Here is a 24,207-nt window from a genome sequence, read left to right as displayed (position 1 = left end):
ACTTTTCATTTGTGGAGTTAATGGAAGATCCTGATGTTCAGGTAATGAAAATGTACGCTTGTAATGCACTTTCACCCAAAGCAAACTACTGCACAGTAAGCAGAATGTTGTCATGTGAACAGTTTGGATGAATATGGACTTCATAAAGTTCAAATAAATAGTCATGATGCACCTGACGATGGTGTTTTGCTTGCTGTGGGCCAGATGCTGAGGAAGTTAAGGTTTTTTTAAATTGGTGAGGCAAAAGAAAACACAACAGGTGATTTAACACAAACAGACATGACATAATAGTCATGCAATGAGACAAGCATTACATTAAGCAGAGGATCAGGGCCGGCCCCAGACTTTTTGGGGCCCAGAGCAGGATTTTGTGTGGGGGGCCACCCTCATTGTAACGTGTTCAAATGAATCCTCAGAGTGCTTGTTTTATAGGGGACAGGAAATTACTTACTTAGCCTACCTAAAATGTCAGTTTCACCTGTCACTGTGCCTATATTGGTTTTGTCACTATTTGATGGCAAAAATGACACAAAGTGTTGTCAGTTTTTGTTTAAGAAGGTCAAAATTTATTTTGCTACTGTCTTTTTTTCATTTTAAAAAGCCTTTCTAGCTCAGAGGGCCCCGAGCAGTTGCTCCCAGCTGGCCATCAGTGCTCTTAGACGTCATTGGCCAGGGCATGTCTCTTGCCAACTTCAATTTGACATAGAATACTGACGACAGATGACATTGATATTTAGTTAGTTTATGTTGTATTGTTAAATAACCAAAATCCAACATCTTATGCCAAGGTCATCTTGACGTAGAATAACATTCAGCTGTAAGCTATGAAGAGGAAAACCCAATGTCTGCAAAACAACACAACATCCAACATGACGCTCGAATGTCATTAGACGTTTAAAATATTGTCAACTCAGCTTTGCAGAGGACAGTAAAAGATGGGAGGCTGATGTGGTGCAGAGATGCATTTGTAGATGTGATACATGTTACTTGTTAGGGGAGGATATGGTCTTTTTTGCGTGCATGTTTGTGTACGTGGATGATGGTGATGTAAATTTACTTCTACAAGGAGGGAGCTTGTTCATGCTGGTGCTGCCAGAGGCTCTTCTGTAACTGTAAGGACCAAGGGTTTGATGCCTTTAACATTAGGCGTGTTGGTTTGGTGAAAGTGTGAATAAAGATGCAGAACTGTGAATGAACTTAACTTCTTGTTCCAGTAGGTGGCAGTTTGTCCTGACAACAGTCTAGAAGAGGAAGTGCTCAAATATTTTAGAGCCTAATGGAATATCACTACAGGAGAGACTGATGTCCTTCAGTTAAAGTATGAAAGTGCTAAAATTAAATATACTGAAGGCTCCAAAGATAAAACATTCATTTGTTTGCACAGAGTGGTTCAATGTTACATTATATATGCACGGACCTTTTGTTAAAGTGGTTAGTGTTTGAGCAGCAGAACTTGAGAAATGTATTTTAAAGTTGGTGATAAGTAAGTGACCTATGGCTAAGTCCCGCCCTCAAACGCGATGAGCCAATCACAGTGCGTATAGCTATTCCCATTATACACTCAGACATTCTCTACCTGGATGACCATTGAAATGTGTTACAGAAAGTCAGTTTCATTCGGTTTTATGAGCTCTTTCTGAGATTTGAAGTTTAAAAATGGTCAAATGGTGTGCATGGGGTGCATGCAACTCCCACACAAGGTATCCTGAGAGGCTGGGCGATGAGGTGTACTTTTTTACACTTTAAACCACATCTCAACCGAGAAAAGTGTCTGCTTTGGATAAAGTTGTGTGGTAACGTTAGACCACAACATCAACTCAACGTGAATAAGATTAACAACGATGTCTACATCTGTTCTAAGGTAAGTCAACATCGTGTTTGAGGCAACATATTGTTACTTTGCTGGAAAGAAATATAAAGTTATCTTTAACATCTCTAGCTAACGTCAGCTAAAGTTAGCCTAACGTTAGCTCCTAGCTGCGTTGTTCATCATGTCACCTTGTTTGCTGGGAGTTCATTAGCCTATTTTGTTCTAGTTTTTGTACTTTGGTGATCGTACATCATTGTTAGCTGTTGTCCAAATGGCTCTAGTGAAGTTAACGTTAACTTCTGGAGCTTAGCTTCATTAATTTATCTGTAATCGCAGAGATAACAAAGGTTGGCAAACGTTATGCTGAATGATTCAATGTACATACCGCAGCACCAAACTAACGGAGAGACACTCTTGGTAAAGATGGTAAAAAGGCCGTTATCCTTTTCTCATATTCTGAGCCAAAAACCTTAACTTCAGTGGCACTTTAACTTGTCTTTGATGGCGACAGCAACGAGATGCGGTTCACAAGCGTACACTGTGACCTGTAAATTTTGGCTTGTAATTTAAGCTTTTCATCGACCTTCTCAACAATAAAATGATTAATACATCCCTCCAATGCATAGTTTAGGCGCTTTTGGTTACTTCTCAATGACGTCTTATTGTTATGTCCCCAAAATCATCAATTCCCTCCTGCGAAATGCCCTGTACTGTGACACCTGCCATAGCGCCAGTCACTGAATGTTGATAGTTTGTCTGAGTGACTGGAGGGGGGCGTGGCTTAGCCATAGGTCAACTGTGGTACTGGGCGGCACGGTGGTGTGGTGGTTAGCACTGTCGCCTCACAGCAAGAGAGTTCAGGTTCATGGTTCAATCCTGGGTGTGAGAGCCCTTCTGTGGGGAGTTTGCATGTTCTCCCCGTGTCAGCGTGGGTTTTCTTCGAGTACTCCGGCTTCCTCCCAGACATGCAGATTGGGGATAGGTTAATTGGTGACTCTAAATTAGCCATGGAGACATGTCTCATCAGATACGGTCTTGTTGCCTGGTTCGGCACTCTTTCCATTCAGAACAAATCGAAGATAGAGAAACTGATCAAATCTGCAATGAAGGTGATTGGACAAAAAACCTACTCTTCCCTTCAGACTGTATTCAAGAGAGTCACTGTAAATCAGGCTCAAAAAATCCTTAAAGACTCTTCTCACATCGTTCACTCTGAATATGAGTTGTTACCTTCGGGGAGACGTTAAAGAGCAAGCAAACATAAAACTAATCGCTATAAGCTCTCCTTCCTCCCAACGTCCATCACCCTTCTAAACAAAACAGTCGCCTAAATTTTATTCTGGTCTTATATGTGCCTTGGTTTTATCTGGTTAGTATCTAATTTTTATCTTGATTTTATTCAGTTTCTTTTATCTTGCTGTTCTGTTTCTTATTTATTGATTTTATATTATAAACTTGTTTTAAAGGGCCAGTGTGTAAAATGGGTTGAAAACAGTGACATCAGTGGTCAAATTCTAGATTGCAGGGCTCGCTCACGTGAGTCGGGTAAATGACGGTGGCCTCGTAGGACCAAAAGCCTTGCGCAGACACGAGTTTTTCAGGAGTAGGTCTACCTAGCGATGAGGTAAATATTTATTTAGAAATCTAAACCATGTTACGATATTGTAATGAATCACTCACGAGCAGGAGACCAGAGTAGCGCTCGGGAAAAAGGCCCGTTTATTTGAGCACTCCAAAAACTCCAGTAACACTCCAGGGGGTAGCACGTAAAAGACTCTGTCCCAAACTCTGACTCTTCTAGCGTAACACACACACACTTCATACACACATACTCACTTACAGTACCCAGCGGGGCAGCCCTCCCCTTTCTGCTCCACCAATCTCCAGCACGCACACTGACTGACAGCTTACTCCACTCCACTCACCACTAGCGACCCTGCAGTAAATGTTCTGTTATAATGTCAATGTTCTTTGAGTTAATGGCATGTTTGGGATTGAATGAGTATAGGTAGGGGGCGGGGTGCGAGTGTGACGGGGACGAGGGCTGTGTGAGTGCGCTTGCTGGTGTGTGTATGAGCGAGCTGGAGGAGAGAGCAGCAGTGCACAGTTGGAGTTACAGTTAAATTCTTGTTTGTTGTTTGTTTTGGCGTGGTTACGGCCAACAGTAACCTGTACTGTTCAGTAATAAACGGTGGTTTTAGCTGTACTGAATCCAATCAGCAGGGTACATAGAGTAACGTTACTGCTATCCTATTGTCTGTTATTGACATGAGACTAAAATTTTCAGTACGTCCTGCGCTGTGATCTGCAGAGGGATACACCGGTGAGCAGGCACAGACGTAGCCTGTAAACAGAGCTCAGCTGTTTATTTAGCCTAGCAATATCTCCGGACTATAGTAGCTGCAATGGACGACTTTGAACGCGATTTTGAAGAGTTTCTTGTAGCGGACACAGACCCAGAGCCATACCTGTTTGAGCCGGAGCATACAGATGAGGAACTCCATGTGTTGGATGCTGAGCGGGCGAGAAGAGAGGCTGAATCCTCCACTCCCATTTTGCTGCACAGAATGGGATTCGGTGCTCCCATCGATGGGGAGATATATCATCAGGAGGAAAAGCGCCACAGAGAGTGCATCACAAGGAGTGAAGTTGCGTCTTCTGTTCCACGCAGATGACGGTCGGGTTCATTCTCTCCTGTTGCATGGTAAGTGTGGTCCATTCGCAAACTTTATAACTAAAAAAACTTTTCACTACTCTCTATCGACGAACTACTAACACTCTGCTGTTTCCTCCTCCTTCTTCCTTCCTCCTGCTGTCTTCGTTGGTTCATTTATACACGCGAAACGTGTTCTCTGGCTGGCTGGACTGTCTGCTCAGGCTGCCGTACATACATGGCGGCGCAAGATGGCGACCTCTCTAAAGCAAGGCCCTTGCTATATATATATATATATATATATATATATATATATATATATATATATATATATATATATATATATATATATATATATATATAAAAATAAATATAAAAGCATAATTATAAGGCTACGAAAACCAAACGAATTTTATTTTATAGCGATTATACACTTATATAAACATATTAATGGGTAGAATATTCAGATTCAGATTTGACAATAAACCACGCCAAATATTACACACTGGCCCTTTAATCAGACTATTTATTTGCTGGTGGGATCTTTGATAGCACTTTAGCACTTTTCTTATTGACTACTTATGGTGCTAATAATTCTTGATGTAATAGCATCATTTTGGTGCAATTCCCTGGGAAATGTGCAATACTGTGTAACACTGTGACATTGCGACTGCTGACCTTCCTTTTTTGTTATTATCTGACATTTTTGTGAGTCTTTTTAATTGTTATGTTGTTTGCAGCTTATGTAGCACGACTGTCTACAACAAATTTCCCGCAAGGGACAATAAAGTTTATCCTGATCCTGAAATTGCCTGTAGGTGTGAATGTGAGTGTGAATGGTTGTCCCTCTCCATGTGTCAGCCCTGCGATAGTCTGGCGACCTGTCCAGGATGTACCCTGCCTCTCGCCCAATGTCAGCTGGGATAGGCTCCAGCCCCCCCGTGATGTGTCTACTGTCCCCCAGTGTTAACAGTAGGGGGCGCCAAACATGGCACATTTTAAAAACCTGCCTAAACTATACCTGACTTGAGTGAAAGGCATTTTTAATTGCTATATGCTGGGTTTATATATATATGACTGAGTCCAATAACTACGATCAAGAAAATTATTGTTTACAACATGACAAACCGATGAAATTGCTAATAGTCAAGCCATAACATTTTAGCTCATGTCAGACTGAAAGAATTTGTTCCTGATGAAGATATGAATGCCACTGATGAAATCCTGAGGGCTAAAAATATTTAAAATCTAATAATTACTGAACTTCTTCCTATTTGTTAAGAAAGTTCACTCCTTCCTCATTCATTCATTCATTCATTCATTCAGAACAAAAACACTAACACGTTTGATTTTTTTGATGACACATTCTCATTGGTTCATATAGTTTGGGCACATGTAACTCACTGCATAGCTCCACCTCACTTTAACTGTAATAGAGTTTTTTTCAGCCAGAGAAATTGAAAACACCTTGTTTCTTCACTCTGAAATACATTAAAAGTTCATATGCAGTAGAATATGTAATGCATGGTGAGTTATATTTTGAAATGCAGACTACACATTAAATTTATGCCTTTAAAGGTTCAGTGTGTGAGATTTAAGGGGATTTAGTGGCAAATAGCAGTGAGGATTACAGATTGCAACCAGCTGAAACTTCTGATGAACTGATGAAGGCTGCATGGCCGAAATGAGTTGTGGGTAACGGACAGGAAACAAGACTCGACTCATTCAAAGGAGGGAAAACTGCCTCTTTAACACTCTTGTATCAGTTTCACATTTTCTCCATCAGATTTGTTTGGTACCCTAAAATGAAGACAAGAAGAAAATACGTTGTTCATTCTTTAAAAAAAATCCTTTATTATGTAAATAAATTTGTTTGACCAGAATCTCAGTGATATAAAAGAGAATAATCAATGATTTCCTGATTGATTATGATCATGATATCTAGTTTTATAACATAAACAGAAACAGAGCCTCATTTGTACATCTACAATAAAGGAAGCTCTGATGATTTTTCTTGTAAGACCCATGAAGTGAAGGAGAAACAGAGAAATATCAGTTGAGGTAAACAAACATCATCATGAGCAGTGACAGCCTCCATGGTTAAACAGACACAGGAAGGAGCGCCACCTAAAGAAACTCAAACATTTACAGCACAACTAATGAGAAGATGTCAAAGTACCAGCCATAGTGTTTGACTGACAGCTGATCTCTGTGCAGTGAAGACATGAAAAGAAAAATCAGCTCTCAGCAACAATGATGGAGAAAAAATACGTTTCAGATCAAAAACACAGAATTTAATCCACTGTTTCTTAAATGACTTCTGTTTATTTGAGTTTACAGAACTCAGCAGTGCCTCCAACAGGGGAGTAAAGCCCAAGTCCAGCATAGAGAGGCTGAGTGAATGTGGTCTGGACTCTGTGGAGGAGAGTCATGGTTTCAGAGACGCTGTAGAAGGACAGAATACCTGCACTGTGATCCAGGTACACTCCTACTCTGGAGGACTGAGGACCTGAGACAGGAGTGCTGATTTTGTTGTGCCAGAACTGATACCTATTGTTGTCAGGATATAAAGCCCAAGATTTGTCATTGTGTCCAAGTGCACATTTATTATAATTTCCTGCTCTGCTGATATTCTTATATGTGACTGCTACATCAACTCCTCCTCCTCTCCACTCCACCTCCCAGTAACAACGTCCAGTCAGACTCTCTCTACTCAGGACCTGCCACCATTTAGTGAATCTGTCTGGGTGACTTGAACAAGATTGTTCTTCATCCATTAATGTTACTCTTCTGTTCCCCTCAGATAATAACAGGTATGTGTTTGCTGTGTTTGGATCCAGTGTGATTTCACGTGAATATTTTAAGAATCCAGCTCTGGTCTTGGGCTCTTGTTGTGAATTTGACAGTAAAACATCCACATCAGTCACTGTCTGTGAGATGTTTGTCCATTTCTCTCTCAGAATGTCCTGTAGTTTATCTCTGACCTCTGACACAGCCGCTGTCACATCCTCAAAGTACCTCAGAGGACGGATATTGATGCTGGATGATTCTGTAGATTCACTGAGTGGTGACAGTGAGGAGTAGTTGTGTAGAAACTGGGTGTGATCCTCTGTGTGTGAGAGCTTCATCAGCTCAGCGTCTTTCCTCTTCAGCTCAGTGATCTCCTGCTGCAGCTTCTCCTCAAGCTCTTTGACTCCACTCACTTCAGTTTCCTGCTGGGATCTGACCTGCTGCTTCACATCAGAGCGTCTTTTCTCCATCAGACGGATCAGCTCAGTGAAGATCTCCTCACTGTCCTCCACTGCTTTATCAGCAGAGCGATTGATAGCCTCCACCTCCTGTTGAAGCAGCTTCACATCTTTCTCTCTGTCCTGGATTCTCTGCTGAATGTTTTGTCGACTCACCTCCAGCTCTCTCTGCCTCTCAGTCCTCTCTGCTGCAGCTGAGACTGTGTCGTGGCCTTTATGTTCATCCACAGAGCAGAGATAACAGATACACTGCTGATCAGTACGGCAGAACATCTTCATCACCTCATGACGAGAGCAGATCTTCTCCTGGAGCTTGTTGGAGGGGTCCACCAGCTTGTGTTTTTCAAAGGCAGGAGATTCATAATGTGGCTGAAGGTGTTGCTCACAGTAAGAGGCCAAACACACCAGACAGGACTTGAGAGCTTTCAGTTTTCTCCCAGTGCAGACATCACAGGCCACATCTTCAGGTCCAGCATAGCAGTGATCAGCAGGAGCAGCTTGGAGTCCAGTCATCTTCAGTTCCTCCACTAAAACTGCTAACATGGTGTTTTTCAGCAGGACAGGCCTCGGTGTGAAGGTCTGCCTGCACTGAGGGCAGCTGTGGACTTTCTTCTCGTCCTCTTCATCCCAGAAGCTTTTAATACAGTTCATGCAGTAGCTGTGTCCACAGGGAGTAGTCACCGGATCCTTCAGTAGATCCAGACAGATGGAACAAGAGAAGGTTTCTCTGTCCAGCTGAACTCCTTTCTGCGCCATTTCACCTCTCAGTGACAACTGTCTGAGTTTCACTAGATCTGAAGGGGAGGGAACAAGGAAATACACAGACAGAGTGGAGCTGGCTGAGTTTGAGAGCAGGAAGAGGAGGGAGGGGTTATCAAGCTTTGCTTCATTCCAGGACGAGGAACAGTTTATACTGTGTGTTTAACACTAGTTTGACCTAATTTCTCCTTTGAAAACACTGATCAGCTGATAACTTGCAGCAGTTTCACACCACTAATCTCTGACACCTTGTGTTTTTATTATAAATCTAATCCTATCGATCTAAAAACATGTTTTTAATCTCCACCCTGGCCAGCAGGATGAAGGCGCCCTCGTGTGTTTTGAATCAGTATCGACATTTCAGTTGTTAACCTGCTGTGATGTTCACTGCAGGACGACATGAAAAAACTTCACTGAGACTTTGGCAGCTTCAAACAACATCAGCAAAGATACGTTTAAATATCTGTAATATCACACTGTGTCAGTTTGTTCACAGGAGTCTGTAACACTGATGCTGCATTCAGGGCACACGGGAAGGATGGTAGAGAAGAGTTTCCACTTTACAAATATGAGTCACTTCAGCTCCCAGGTTGTAAATAGTATTTAGGAATGTGAGATTTGAGGCTGTGGGTTAAAATTTCTTTGGTGTCTTGAATTCTGATGAAACAATATGGAAATACTTGTAACCAAATGTAAAGAATGAATTCCAAGTTCATGATTTTATAACTGGACATGATATCAGCTGCACATTTTCCATTTGTTGATGTTAAAATATTTCACTTGTTGTAAAAGCTGAGTCTCTCACAGGTTGCGTGAAAAGTGAGAAAACTTCTCAGGAGAAACATAAGTCTCCACCAACTATAACATATTGTTTCTTGATGACTTCAAATGAGACTGAACATGTTGTTGCTTTCAGACGTCGAGTCCTTCTGATGTTGATTCTGATTGACCTGAATGCCGCATTTCATATGGATACTATCATGATTATGAAGTGATTCCTAAAGTACGTCTGTACTGAAAAAGGTGGAGGAACTTTAGCTGTGATGGTGCAATAAATCAGTCTCAGTTGTCAGGAACACTAATGGTTGCTGTTTTAGATTCATTTGTTGCCAGTTGACGATAAATTAGAGAAAGTGTAGAGCGCAGCAGGCTGTTTTGTAGATTGACAGATTACACCCTGGACACAGCGAGTCACAAGAAGTTTGAATCAAGTCTGGATTCAGTCTTTCCAACCCAGGATCGTCTGGCTGTGAGGTGACAGAGCTAAACACTGGAACAACATGACAAGTTTCATCTACATGAAAATCAACATAATAAATGAAATGACCTCAAGTTCACAATATCTGCTGTCTCATGCGTGCCAGGACTCAATGAAACTTCAACAACTCATCCAAATTGTTCCATTTATGAAGTTTTTATGTCTGTATAAAAAAATCATCGTTAATGACAAAGTTTACAGCCAAAATCTTGTCTGTAAAAAGCAACAAGTTCTTTCAAATCTCTGCTCTTTTCTGTGTGACAAAGCTGTTTTAGTGAGGAAAGCTGAAAGGACAGAGACTGACTGACAAATGTTCTTCTGCTCTGAACATGAACTCTGTACTTTGTGCTGTTTCAGGAGGAAAACTGTCTCAGTTATACTCTCATATCAGTTTCACATTTCCTCCATCACCTGAGTTTGATACAAATGAAGACAAGAAGAAAATACTTTGTTCATTTGTATAGAACATTTTTTTATTGAGACGTTTGTTTTGTTGACACATCCCATATTGTAAATTCTGTGAATGAGCTTTGTTTAATGATTTCATACACAGATTCACTTCATCCACACAATCAGTTTGTTTGACCAGAATCTGAGCTTTATAAAAGAAAGTAATGAATGATTTCCTTATTGATTATGATCATAATATTGTTTTTGTAATACATCATAGATCCTCATTTCTGCGTCAATTTGGACAACAACAACATTGTTTGGCTTTGGTGATTTCTCTCCTCAGACTCATGCAGTGGAAGAGAAACAACAACAGACAAATACATTAATACCATTAATCAGGAAACATTTTGGAGCAAAGAGACGTTTACATTTTCACACAGAGAAATATCAGTTGATGTAAACAAACATCATCATGAGCAGTGACAGCCTCCATGGTTAAACAGACACAGGAAGGAGCGCCACCTAAAGAAACTCAAACATTTACAGCACAACTAATGAGAAGATGTCAAAGTACCAGCCATAGTGTTTGACTGACAGCTGATCTCTGTGCAGTGAAGACATGAAAAGAAAAATCAGCTCTCAGCAACAATGATGGAGAAAAAAATACATTTCAGATCAAAAACACAGAATTTAATCCACTGTTTCTTAAATGACTTCTGTTTATTTGAGTTTACAGAACTCAGCCGTGCTTCCAACAGGGGAGTAAAGCCGAAGTCCAGCATAGAGAGGCTGAGTGAATGTGGTCTGGACTCTGTGGAGGAGAGTCATGGTTTCAGAGACGCTGTAGAAGGACAGAATACCTGCACTGTGATCCAGGTACACTCCTACTCTGGAGGACTGAGGACCTGAGACAGGAGTGCTGATTTTGTTGTACCAGAACATATACTTATTGTTGTAACGATATAAAGCCCAAGATTTGTCATTGTGGCCAAATTCACATTCATCCGAAAACTCTGCTCTGCTGATATTCTTGTATGTGACTGCTACAGCAACTGCCTCCCCTCTCCACTCCACCTCCCAGTAACAACGTCCAGTCAGACTCTCTCTACTCAGGACCTGACAAAAGATAAAGAATCTCTCTGGGTGAGAAGAATAAGACCGTTCTATTTTCCTGAATGTTGCTTTCCTGTTCCCCTCAGATAATAACAGGTATGTGTGTGCTGTGTTTGGATCCAGTGTGATTTCACGTGAATATTTTAAGAATCCAGCTCTGGTCTTGGGCTCTAATTGTGACAGTAAAACATCCACATCAGTCACTGTCTGTGAGATGTTTGTCCATTTCTCTCTCAGAATGTCCTGTAGTTTATCTCTGAGCTCTGACACAGCCGCTGTCACATCCTCAAAGTACCTCAGAGGACGGATATTGATGCTGGATGAGTCTGTAGATTCACTGAGTGGTGACAGTGAGGAGTAGTTGTGTAGAAACTGGGTGTGATCCTCTGTGTGTGAGAGCTTCATCAGCTCAGCGTCTTTCCTCTTCAGCTCAGTGATCTCCTGCTGCAGCTTCTCCTCAAGCTCTTTGACTCCACTCACTTCAGTTTCCTGCTGGGATCTGACCTGCTGCTTCACATCAGAGCGTCTTTTCTCCATCAGACGGATCAGCTCAGTGAAGATCTTCTCACTGTCCTCCACTGCTTTATCAGCAGAGCGATTGATAGCCTCCACCTCCTGTTGAAGCAGCTTCACATCTTTCTCTCTGTCCTGGATTCTCTGCTGGATGTTTTGTCGACTCACCTCCAGCTCTCTCTGCCTCTCAGTCCTCTCTGCTGCAGCTGAGACTGTGTCGTGGCCTTTATGTTCATCCACAGAGCAGAGATAACAGATACACTGCTGATCAGTACGGCAGAACATCTTCATCACCTCATCATGACGAGAGCAGATCTTCTCCTGGAGCTTGTTGGAGGGGTCCACCAGCTTGTGTTTTTCATAGGCAGGAGATTCATAATGAGGCTGAAGGTGTTGCTCACAGAAAGAGATCAGACATTGCAGACAGGACTTGAGAGCTTTCAGTTTCCTCCCAGTGCAGACATCACAGGCCACATCTTCAGGTCCAGCATAGCAGTGATCAGCAGGAGCAGCTTGGAGTCCAGTCTTCTTCAGTTCCTCCACTAAAACTGCTAACATGGTGTTTTTCAGCAGGACAGGCCTCGGTGTGAAGGTCTGCCTGCACTGAGGGCAGCTGTGGACTTTCTTCTTGTCCTCTTCATCCCAGTGAATTTTAATACAGTTCATGCAGTAGCTGTGTCCACAGGGAGTAGTCACCGGATCCTTCAGTAGATCCAGACAGATGGAACAAGAGAAGGTTTCTCTGTCCAGCTGAACTCCTTTCTGCGCCATTTCACCTCTCACCGAGTTTCACCCTCAGAACTGAAAGTATTTTGAGCTCTGATCTAAACAGCATGTGTTTGTGCAGTGAATGGGGCCTGTCAGCTCTCTCACTTCACCACCATGTTGGTTCAAACTGTAGATCTGAAGGGGAGGGAACAAGGAAATACGCAGACAGAGTGGAGCTGGCTGAGTTTGAGAGCAGGAAGAGGAGGGAGGGGTTATCAAGCTTTGCTTTATTCCAGGAGGAGGAACAGTTTATACTGTGTGTTTAACACTAGTTTGACCTAATTTCTCCTTTGAAAACACTGATCAGCTGATAACTTGCAGCAGTTTCACATCACTACCCATGATCTGTGACACCTTGTGTTTTTATTATAAATCTAATCCTATCGATCTAAAAACATGTTTTTAATCTCCACCCTGGCCAACAGGATGAAGGCGCCCTCTTGTGTTTTGAATCAGTATCGACATTTCAGTTGTTAACCTGCTGTGATGTTCACTGCAGGACGACATGAAAAAACTTCACTGAGACTTTGGCAGCTTCAAACAACATCAGCAAAGATACGTTTAAATATCTGTAATATCACACTGTGTCAGTTTGTTCACAGGAGTCTGTAACACTGATGCTGCATTCAGGGCACACGGGAAGGATGGTAGAGAAGAGTTTCCACTTTACAACCTAAGAGCTGAAGTGACTCATATTTGTAAATAGTATTTAGAAATGTGAGATTTGAGACTGTGGGTTACAATTTCTCTGGTGTCTTGAATTCTGATGAAACAATATGGAAATACTTGTAACCAAATGTAAAGAATGAATCCCAAGTTCATGATTTTATAACTGGACATGATATCAGCTGCACATTTTCCATTTGTTGACGTTAAAATATTTCACTTGTTGTAAAAGCTGAGTCTCTCACAGGTTGAGTGAAAAGTGAGAAAACTTCTCAGGAGAAACATAAGTCTCCACCAACTATAACATATTGTTTCTTGATGACTTCAAATGAGACTGAACATGTTGTTGCTTTCAGACGTCGAGTCCTTCTGATGTTGATTCTGATTGACCTGAATGCCGCATTTCATATGGATACTATCATGATTATGAAGTGATTCCTAAAGTACGTCTGTACTGAAAAAGGTGGAGGAACTTTAGCTGTGATGGTGCAATAAATTAGTCTCAGTTGTCAGGAACACTAATGGTTGCTGTTTTAGATTCATTTGTTGCCAGTTGACGATAAATTAGAGAAAGTGTAGAACGCAGCAGGCTGTTTTGTAGATTGACAGATTACACCCTGGACACAGCGAGTCACAAGAAGTTTGAATCAAGTCTGGATTCAATCTTTCCAACCCAGGATCGTCTGGCTGTGAGGTGACAGAGCTAAACACTGGAACAACATGACAAGTTTCATCTGCATGAAAATCAACATAATAAATGAAATGACCTCAAGTTCACAATATCTGCTGTCTCATGCGTGCCAGGACTCAATGAAACTTCAACAACTCATCCAAATTGTTCCATTTATGAAGTTTTTTATGTCTGTATAAAAAAATCATTGTTAATGACAAAGTTTACAGCCAAAATCTTGTCTGTAAAAAGCAACAAGTTCTTTCAAATCTCTGCTCTTTTCTGTGTGACAAAGCTGTTTTAGTGAGGAAAGCTGAAAGGACAGAGACTGACTGACAAATGTTCTTCTGCTCTGAACATGAACTCTGTACTTTGTGCTGTTTCAGGAGGAAAACTGTCTCAGTTATACTCTCATATCAGTTTCACATTTCCTCCATCACCTGAGTTTGATACAAATGAAGACAAGAAGAAAATACTTTGTTCATTTGTATAGAACATTTTTTTATTGAGACGTTTGTTTTGTTGACACATCCCATATTGTAAATTCTGTGAATGAGCTTTGTTTAATGATTTCATACACAGATTCACTTCATCCACACAATCAGTTTGTTTGACCAGAATCTGAGCTTTATAAAAGAAAGTAATGAATGATTTCCTTATTGATTATGATCATAATATTGTTTTTGTAATACATCATAGATCCTCATTTCTGCGTCAATTTGGACAACAACAACATTGTTTGGCTTTGGTGATTTCTCTCCTCAGACTCATGCAGTGGAAGAGAAACAATAACAGACAAATACATTAATACCATTAATCAGGAAACATTTTGGAGCAAAGAGACGTTTACATTTTCACACAGAGAAATATCAGTTGAGGTAAAGAAACATCATCATGAGCAGTGACAGCCTCCATGGTTAAACAGACACAGGAAGGAGCGCCACCTAAAGAAACTCAAACATTTACAGCACAACTAATGAGAAGATGTCAAAGTACCAGCCATAGTGTTTGACTGACAGCTGATCTCTGTGCAGTGAAGACATGAAAAGAAAAATCAGCTCTCAGCAACAATGATGGAGAAAAAAATACATTTCAGATCAAAAACACAGAATTTAATCCACTGTTTCTAAAATGACTTCTGTTTATTTAAGTTTACAGAACTCAGCAGTGCTTCCAACAGGGAAGTAAAGCCCAAGTCCAGCATAGAGAGGCTGAGTGAATGTGGTCTGGACTCTGTGGAGGAGAGTCATGGTTTCAGAGACGCTGTAGAAGGACAGAATACCTGCACTGTGATCCAGGTACACTCCTACTCTGGAGGACTGAGGACCTGAGACAGGAGTGCTGATGTTGTTGTGCCAGAACATATACTCCTTGTTGAAACGATATAAAGCCCAAGATTTGTCATTGTGACCAAATTCATTTTCATTGCAGATTCCTGATCTGCTGATATTCTTGTATGCGACTGCTACAGCAACTGCCTCCCCTCTCCACTCCACCTCCCAGTAACAACGTCCAGCCAGACTCTCTCTACTCAGGACCTGGCATAAGAAAGAGAATCTGTCTGGGTGACTTGAATAAGATTGTTGTTGTCTCGTGAGCCTTACTCTTCTGTTCCCCTGAGATAATAACATCTGTGTGTTTGCTGTGTTTCGATCCAGTGTGATTTCACTTGAATACCTTAAGAGTCCAGCTCTGGTCTTGGGCTCTAATTGTGACGATAAAACATCCACATCAGTCACTGTCTGTGAGATGTTTGTCCATTTCTCTCTCAGAACGTCCTGTAGTTTATCTCTGAGCTCTGACACAGCCGCTGTCACATCCTCAAAGTACCTCAGAGGACGGATATTGATGCTGGATGAGTCTGTAGATTCACTGAGTGGTGACAGTGAGGAGTAGTTGTGTAGAAACTGGGTGTGATCCTCTGTGTGTGAGAGCTTCATCAGCTCAGCGTCTTTCCTCTTCAGCTCAGTGATCTCCTGCTGCAGCTTCTCCTCAAGCTCTTTGACTCCACTCACTTCAGTTTCCTGCTGGGATCTGACCTGCTGCTTCACATCAGAGCGTCTTTTCTCCATCAGACGGATCAGCTCAGTGAAGATCTTCTCACTGTCCTCCACTGCTTTATCAGCAGAGCGATTGATAGCCTCCACCTCCTGTTGAAGCAGCTTCACATCTTTCTCTCTGTCCTGGATTCTCTGCTGGATGTTTTGTCGACTCACCTCCAGCTCTCTCTGCCTCTCAGTCCTCTCTGCTGCAGCTGAGACTGTGTCGTGGCCTTTATGTTCATCCACAGAGCAGAGATAACAGATACACTGCTGATCAGTACGGCAGAACATCTTCATCACCTCATCATGACGAGAGCAGATCTTCTCCTGGAGCTTGTTGGAGGGGTCCACCAGCTTGTGCTTCTTTAACTGAGCTACATCATAATGAGGCTGAAGGTGCTGCTCACAGTAAGAGACGACACACACCAGACAGGACTTGAGAGCTTTCAGTTTTCTCCCAGTGCAGACATCACAGGCCACATCTTCAGGTCCAGCATAGCAGTGATCAGCAGGAGCAGCTTGGAGTCCAGTCTTCTTCAGTTCCTCCACTAAAACTGCTAACATGGTGTTTTTCAGCAGGACAGGCCTCGGTGTGAAGGTCTGCCTGCACTGAGGGCAGCTGTGGACTTTCTTCTCGTCCTCTTCATCCCAGAAGCTTTTAATACAGTTCATGCAGTAGCTGTGTCCACAGGGAGTAGCCACCGGATCCTTCAGTAGATCCAGACAGATGGGACAAGAGAAGGTTTCTCTGTCCAGCTGAACTCCTTTCTGCGCCATTTCACCTCTCAGTGACAACTGTCTGAGTTTCACTTTCTCAGAACTGAAAGTAGTTTGAGCTCTGATCTAAACAGCATGTGTTTGTGCAGTGAATGGGGCCTGTCAGCTCTCTCACTTCAACACCATGTTGGTTCAAACTATAGATCTGAAGGGGAGGGAACAAGGAAATACACAGACAGAGTGGAGCTGGCTGAGTTTGAGAGCGGGAAGAGGAGGGAGGGGTTATCAAGCTTTGCTTCATTCCGAGAGGAGGAGCAGTTTGAGAGAGATACTGTGTGTTTATGACAGATGTTTACACAAGGGGAATGCAAAGGTCACACATTTACAAACACATAGGAAGAATGAAACAATATAATCATATGCATGAAGAAGACAAAATTTCCACCACAGTGTAGAGAAATATCAGTTGAGGTGAACAAACATCATCATGAGCAGTGACAGCCTCCGTGGTTAAACAGACACAGGAAGGAGCGCCACTTAAAGAAACTCAAACATTTACAGCACAAGTAATGAGAAGATGTCAAAGTACCAGCCATAGTGTTTGACTGACAGTGACAAAATGAAAAGGAAAATCAGCTCTCATCAACAATGATAGATACAAAATAGGTTAAAGAATTAAAACACATAAGTTAACCCCCTAGAGTCTGTGCTCGTGCCGGTGCAGGCGTCGCATGTTTTTATTTTTGTTTTAGCCATAGAAACACGCACAGAAATCATGTCATATCGCACTGGTTTATGTCAGTCTCTTGACATAAACCAATGATCCAATGATGGGTCTGTCCAGTGAATAGAACATAATTTATCATACTTTGATCCTGTGTCTTCTCGTCCCTGTGTCCACAGTTATCTGTTTATTTGAAAGGGCTTGGGCTGTTTAATTGTTTTATATCATCACACTATTATTAATATAAGCAGAGGATGTTAATGCGAAGTTGTAACAGATCTGCACTCCAAAGGAGAACCTTCATCAGACTATGCAATATCACCCACTACTGGATTTGTAAGTTAATGAACTGTAATTAAAGCTTTGATTAGCTGCTATGAAACAACATGAACCTCTTCTATTCTATAATGCCTATTAATATTGTAATATTATAATGATGGTAACAAGTAATATACAATGTATTATATTTTGAAAGTAACTTACCCAACACTGTATATTATATTTTACATATTTTATATAATTGCTTATATAATTGATATAAAATGCAGTATAATACATATTAATTATGATTCCTTATCTCTGGAACTATTTGAAACATACCTTGTAAAGTTTTAAGTCTCACCAAGGTCGACTCAGCGCTTATCTGCAGCGTCCTCTCTCACACAGTGGTCCTGCAGCATCACTGCTCCGCCACCACCCAGTGCTCCTACAGTAGGTTACAAATATACATGATTACATATCTAATACTGTTATAGAATATATGTTTACCATGATCATTTGTATAATACAGTAATACAGTAATACATACATACATACATTTGGTATTTAGAATAATTCCCCATTTAGCCTGGTATGTTTCACTTGTCAAAATTACTTATCTTGTGTTTTAAATCTCATTCAGGTCCTCAAACTTCCCCCTCCCTTTGCTATCAATGTAATGTCGGCTGAGCTGTGACATATTATAGACAGGTATTATAGACAGAATCACAAAGCCTAAAAAAAACATACACCATAAATTATGTTTTTGTTTCATTTCACCTCTACTCAATCAGGCAGCAATGTTAAATTTAACTGAGCTGATATCTAACTCATAGCCTACTGGCTTGCAAAAAATCAGGACTGGAAGCACTTTTCCCCCTAACTTCCCAGTGTTAGATAAAATGGTTTAGGAGACAAGACAATTTAAAACTAACAGGCTGTTCATGGTTAGCATTATGTGTATGTACAGTATTTACAGTGTCTTAGCCTAATCTGTTATTTTATCTTTTGACATTTAGTTAAGTTGTGATGATAATGTAAAATTTGAGTCTTTAGACGTCTTACCCGTTAAAAGTGCATGACAACCGGTCTTTTCTGCACTGCTAGCATGTGCCGCTTACTTCCAGGAACTCTTGAGAGGCTCCACGATCCGCCATCGCTGTGAAAAAAAAAATGGTCCATTGGAGTGAACGGAGATGACACGAGTCTCTATTCAAGGGCTCTGGGTCTGTCTTGAAAAAAACTCTTGAGGGAAAGTGGCTCTTTGTCTTGCGACTTGCTGGTAATGTTACTGGAAATAATGTTAGGAACTCTTTATGTCAGCGTTTGTTTATGTTAGCACTGTTTATGTTAGCTCTGTTTATGCTAGCCACTGTTTATACTCACAAAATTATCAATCGTACTATACCTCATGAACTTAACAATAAATATCCACTCGTTGTTTTTGTGCGTAAAGAGGGTGTGTAGTTTTCGCACTACGGCATTGTGCTTCTCCAAAGTGCTCTATGTTCTTTGTTTTAGGAATCACCGCTGCCATTGGACGATGCTCTCTCCATCACAGCTTCGTCGAGCCAGTTTCTTGACTTACAGGGTAGTCCAGCCCCTCTTACGGCGATGGGCTCCTCTCATTCTTCAGCACACAGCTCTTAGCGGGGATCTGATGACTCCCCCATTGGAGCGATCATCCGGGGAACCCTAGCACGTCTGCAGCTTGACGACCCAAGTCAAGTGCAGGCTCCAAGCGCTTTCCATAGGTGCAACCCTCCCTCAGTGAAGGTTACGGTAGCACATTCTCCAGATTTTTTAAAAGGAGCTGTATCCCTGTTGGAGGGACACTTCAGCCCTCACCAGGCTGGGGTCGAATGAGCGAGCTTTGGCTTCCATAGAAAATGCCAAGTCGGTTGGCCTTCTCCACATGCTGGCGATGGAACCTGCAATCGCGGCCATGATTGTAGCTCTGGATGAAGCAATGAAAGCAGATCCTAAGTGTCCTTCTGGTCAGTGTAAGGTCATGGATGACGACATCTGCAAGGCCTATAACATGGCAGCTCGGGTCGGCCGCCTTGGGAACACTCTTTCCCATTTCATCCTTGCCCACTTGACCTCCCTGCAGGATGCGCAGGTGGACGATTCTGTCTGCGACATCTGTGACGCGTCACAGTCTGTCAGGAATACCATTTCGCATGCTTGTGCGCCGTCCATCCGCCTCCAGTATGAGAGCAAGTGGAGGAGGTTTTCTGCCTGGTGTGCAGGCAGGGGGGAGGATCCTACTTCTTGTTCAGTGGCCACCATTCTGGAGTTTCTCCAGTCTTTCCTGGATGATGGCCGCACTCCTCGACAGTGCGTGGAAGGATGTGGATGTGCCCCTTTTATATAAATTCATGATCTGGTCTTCATGGCATTGATTAGGCTCCAGCAAATTGCTGATTATTGGAAGAAAGACCACCCTCTTTCTGTATTATCACCAGGAAAGATCATGTCACGGGACACCTTCAGGACTATTTCGTGGTGCATCCATCTCAGCAATCCAGCAGATGATGCAGCAAATGAACAGAAGAGGGGCACAGTGGGCTTTGATAAACTGTGGTGTAAAGCCACTGATGGACACAGTCAAAATGGCTTGTAAAGCATGCTACCATTCCTGCCAGGAGTTGGCTGTCGACGAACGCATGGTCACCACCAAGGCTAAGACAGGCATGACGCGATATATGAAAGCTAAACCCATCATTTGGGAATTCAAGCTGTTTGTTTTGGCAGATTCATCCAATGGCTACATCGTGGACTTCAACGTGTACACTGGCAAAAGTGAAGTTGCAACATGACCCTGTCTTGAATCTTGTCAAACCGTCCTACCTTGGCACTGGATACCATGTCTATGTTGACAACTTTTACCTCAGCCCCAAGCTTTTCAAAGCCCTCGATGCCCATAAGAGCGGTGCATGTGGGACCTACAGGGAAACCCGGCAGGTCTGCCTGAGGCCTACCATCAATGCTCTCACCAATCGATCTGAGAGAGGTTCCATCAGATGGATCCGGGATGGCCCTGTGGTGTACACAAAGTGGATGGATACGAGACAGGTGGCTGTCTGCTCCACAATCCACAGAGTGTACAATGACAAGACAGGCAAGGTGAACAAGCTTGTGAAGACAGATGCCGGCTTTCAGAGACAACAGTTCGACTGTCCCGCTGATTCAGTACTACTCCGTCCAGCACAAAACCTATCGCTGGTGCTGGCACCTTCTCTACCACTTCCTTGATATCGCCACCACCAACTCCTACATCCTCAACAAGGAGCTTTGAAAAGAGAAGCCAACAATGCCAGAACTCACTCACAAGGAGTTCATGGAGACCCTGGTTGCTGAGCTGTGGGAGGTGCCTCTCCATATTCCCCCTCCCAAGGCCTCTGACAGACATTTCCCTGTCCCTTGCCTTGACCCTGGCTATAACCCTCAGGCAGCCCTGTCACCCAGGGATGCAAGTTCTTTGTGCTGTGTGCCCAGACGGAAAAGGAGCAGAGAAACGAGGGAGAGAAAAAACAAAGGCCAAAGGACACACCATGGAAGTGCGAGGCTTGTGATGTCCCCTTCTGCCTACAGGTAGAGCATAACTGCTTCCATGAGTGTCACCAAGTGCCAAGATGAACAATTGACCCTGACTGATTGATTGATTGATCAAACAATTGATTCTGATCCTGACAAATTATTCTGATGTACCACAGTTCATTATTTGTTTGTTCATTTGTTTGTTGATTCCAGTGCAAAATTACAGGCAAATGATAAGTTTGGAAAAAAAACCTGTTTCCATGCTCTTTTTATTTGCAGACATTCCATGAAGGTTTATATGTGGTGTGTTTTAATTATTCAGTGTCATTTCATCTCAGTCTTACATTTGGTGAAAGTAAAGTGAAAAACAACGATTTACTCAAAAAAATCATCTTTTACAAAATTTTATTTTAGACTTTGATTATGCATTTATTTGGCTATTCTTGATATTTTACACTGACTTTGGGAACAAAACAAATTAATAAACCATTCACACATAGTAAAGTTGTTGCTTTTACCTTTTTTTCAAAACCGAAATTCTAAATTTTCAGCTTCAGGGCCAAATATTTTCTTGTAGCAAAGTCCAGTACAAATGATTTTTCATTTATCTAATAGCTGTGATTATTCTGCACATTTTGATATGCACACATGGGGTATCAGGTTATATGAAGTGCCTTAAAAGGTGATCATAAGCAGGTATAGCAAAAACGGACATTTACAGGTTCCTAATTAACCCACTGTCACTTAAATGACTTCTGTTTATTTGAATTTACAGAACTCAGCAGTGCTTCCAACAGGGAGGAAAAGCCAAAGTCCAGCATAGAGAGGCTGAGTGAATGTGGTCTGGACTCTGTGGAGGAGAGTCATGGTTTCAGAGACGCTGTAGAAGGACAGAATACCTGCACTGTGATCCAGGTACACTCCTACTCTGGAGGACTGAGGACCTGAGACAGGAGTGCGGATGTTGTCGTGCCAAAACATATAGCTATTGTTGTCAGGATATAAAGCCCAAGATTTGTCATTGTGTCCAAGTGCACATTTATTACAGTGTCCTGCTCTGCTGATATTCTTGTATGTGACTGCTACATAAATTGCCTCCCCTCTCCACTCCACCTCCCAGTAACAACGTCCAGTCAGACTCTCTCTACTCAGGACTTGCCACCATTCAGTGAATCTGTCTGGGTGACTTGAATAAGATTGTTGTTTTCCCATTGCTGTTGCTTTTCTGTTCCCCTCAGATAATAACAGTTCTTTGTTTGCTGTGTTTGGATCCAGTGTGATTTCACGTGAATATTTTAAGAATCCAGCTCTGGTCTTGGGCTCTGGTTGTGAATTTGACAGTAAAACATCCACATCAGTCACTGTCTGTGAGATGTTTGTCCATTTCTCTCTCAGAACGTCCTGTAGTTTATCTCTGAGCTCTGACACAGCCGCTGTCACATCCTCAAAGTACCTCAGAGGACGGATATTGATGCTGGATGAGTCTGTAGATTCACTGAGTGGTGACAGTGAGGAGTAGTTGTGTAGAAACTGGGTGTGATCCTCTGTGTGTGAGAGCTTCATCAGCTCAGCGTCTTTCCTCTTCAGCTCAGTGATCTCCTGCTGCAGCTTCTCCTCAAGCTCTTTGACTCCACTCACTTCAGTTTCCTGCTGGGATCTGACCTGCTGCTTCACATCAGAGCGTCTTTTCTCCATCAGACGGATCAGCTCAGTGAAGATCTTCTCACTGTCCTCCACTGCTTTATCAGCAGAGCGATTGATAGCCTCCACCTCCTGTTGAAGCAGCTTCACATCTTTCTCTCTGTCCTGGATTCTCTGCTGGATGTTTTGTCGACTCACCTCCAGCTCTCTCTGCCTCTCAGTCCTCTCTGCTGCAGCTGAGACTGTGTTGTGGCCTTTATGTTCATCCACAGAGCAGAGATAACAGATACACTGCTGATCAGTACGGCAGAACATCTTCATCACCTTATCATGAAGACAGCAGATGTTCTCCTGGAGCTTGTTGGAGGGGTCCACCAGCTTGTGTTTTTCAAAGGCAGGAGATTCATAATGAGGCTGAAGGTGTTGCTCACAGTAAGAAGCCAAACAGATGAGACAGGACTTGAGAGCTTTCAGTTTTCTCCCAGTGCAGACATCACAGGCCACATCTTCAGGTCCAGCATAGCAGTGATCAGCAGGAGCAGCTTGGAGTCCAGTCTTCTTCAGTTCCTCCACTAAAACTGCTAACATGGTGTTTTTCAGCAGGACAGGCCTCGGTGTGAAGGTCTGCCTGCACTGAGGGCAGCTGTGGACTTTCTTCTTGTCCTCTCCATCCCAGTGAGTTTTAATACAGTTCATGCAGTAGCTGTGTCCACAGGGAGTAGTCACCGGATCCTTCAGTAGATCCAGACAGATGGAACAAGAGAAGGTTTCTCTGTCCAGCTGAACTCCTTTCTGCGCCATTTCACCTCTCAGTGACGACTGTCTGAGTTTCACTTTCTCAGAAGTGAAAGTAGTTTGAGCTCTGATCTAAACAACATGTGTTTGTGCAGTGAATGGGGCCTGTCAGCTCTCTCACTTCACCACCATGTTGGTTCACACTGTAGATCTGAGGGGGAGGGAACAAGGAAATATACAGAGTGGAGCTGGCTAAGTCTGACATAGGGAGACATGTGCAGTGTTATCAGGCTTTTCTTCATTCCAGGAGGAGGAGCAGCACAGTCAATTTTAACTTTGTTTCCTCATTTACAATGAAGTCTTGGTTGGAACCTGCTCTACATTTGAAAACATTTCAATTTTTAGTTTCCAAATATATTTTCGAAAGTGAGGCTTTGCTGATCATCTATCCATCTATCTAAAAAATAAATAAAAAAAATACTGAAGGAATGGATTGAATGAATGGATTGAATGAATGAATGAATGAATGAATGAATGAATGAATGAAAGAAAAAGCACCCTGGATTTACCACAAGAGAGAAGTCAAAGTTTATCTTCTATGTACTTATTCTTTGATAGTAAATCTTTTTTTAGTTAGAATGTCACCACTTTGAATGTTTATTTAAAAGGAATATTAGCAAAAATCTCTTCCTTTTT

General features: G+C 42.2%; 4 protein-coding genes across 4 annotated transcripts; all 4 read right to left on the bottom strand.

The window, feature by feature from the left end:
• Window positions 1-6,303: 6,303 nt before the first annotated feature.
• LOC144465076 (tripartite motif-containing protein 16-like) lies at window positions 6,304-8,509 on the bottom strand. The gene has a single exon (XM_078172991.1). The coding sequence runs from the start codon at window positions 8,465-8,467 to the stop codon at window positions 6,788-6,790; it is 1,680 nt and encodes a 559-aa protein (XP_078029117.1). The 5' UTR covers window positions 8,468-8,509; the 3' UTR covers window positions 6,304-6,787.
• A 1,674-nt stretch (window positions 8,510-10,183) lies between these two features.
• LOC144465075 (tripartite motif-containing protein 16-like) lies at window positions 10,184-12,612 on the bottom strand. Its single transcript, XM_078172990.1, has one exon. The coding sequence runs from the start codon at window positions 12,516-12,518 to the stop codon at window positions 10,842-10,844; it is 1,677 nt and encodes a 558-aa protein (XP_078029116.1). The 5' UTR covers window positions 12,519-12,612; the 3' UTR covers window positions 10,184-10,841.
• A 1,715-nt stretch (window positions 12,613-14,327) lies between these two features.
• Window positions 14,328-16,726, bottom strand: LOC117271641 (tripartite motif-containing protein 16-like). The gene has a single exon (XM_033649954.2). It carries the CDS (start codon window positions 16,668-16,670, stop codon window positions 14,994-14,996), a length of 1,677 nt encoding a protein of 558 aa, XP_033505845.2. The 5' UTR covers window positions 16,671-16,726; the 3' UTR covers window positions 14,328-14,993.
• Window positions 16,727-21,534: 4,808 nt separating this feature from the next.
• LOC117271644 (tripartite motif-containing protein 16-like) lies at window positions 21,535-23,617 on the bottom strand. The gene has a single exon (XM_033649960.2). It carries the CDS (start codon window positions 23,575-23,577, stop codon window positions 21,895-21,897), a length of 1,683 nt encoding a protein of 560 aa, XP_033505851.2. The 5' UTR covers window positions 23,578-23,617; the 3' UTR covers window positions 21,535-21,894.
• Between the last annotated feature and the right edge of the window lie 590 nt (window positions 23,618-24,207).

Source organism: Epinephelus lanceolatus, chromosome 12, assembly GCF_041903045.1.
Source record: "Epinephelus lanceolatus isolate andai-2023 chromosome 12, ASM4190304v1, whole genome shotgun sequence".
Lineage (NCBI taxonomy): Eukaryota > Metazoa > Chordata > Actinopteri > Perciformes > Serranidae > Epinephelus > Epinephelus lanceolatus.
Note: the sequence above shows the minus strand (reverse complement) of the source record. Positions and strands in the feature narration are given on the sequence as shown.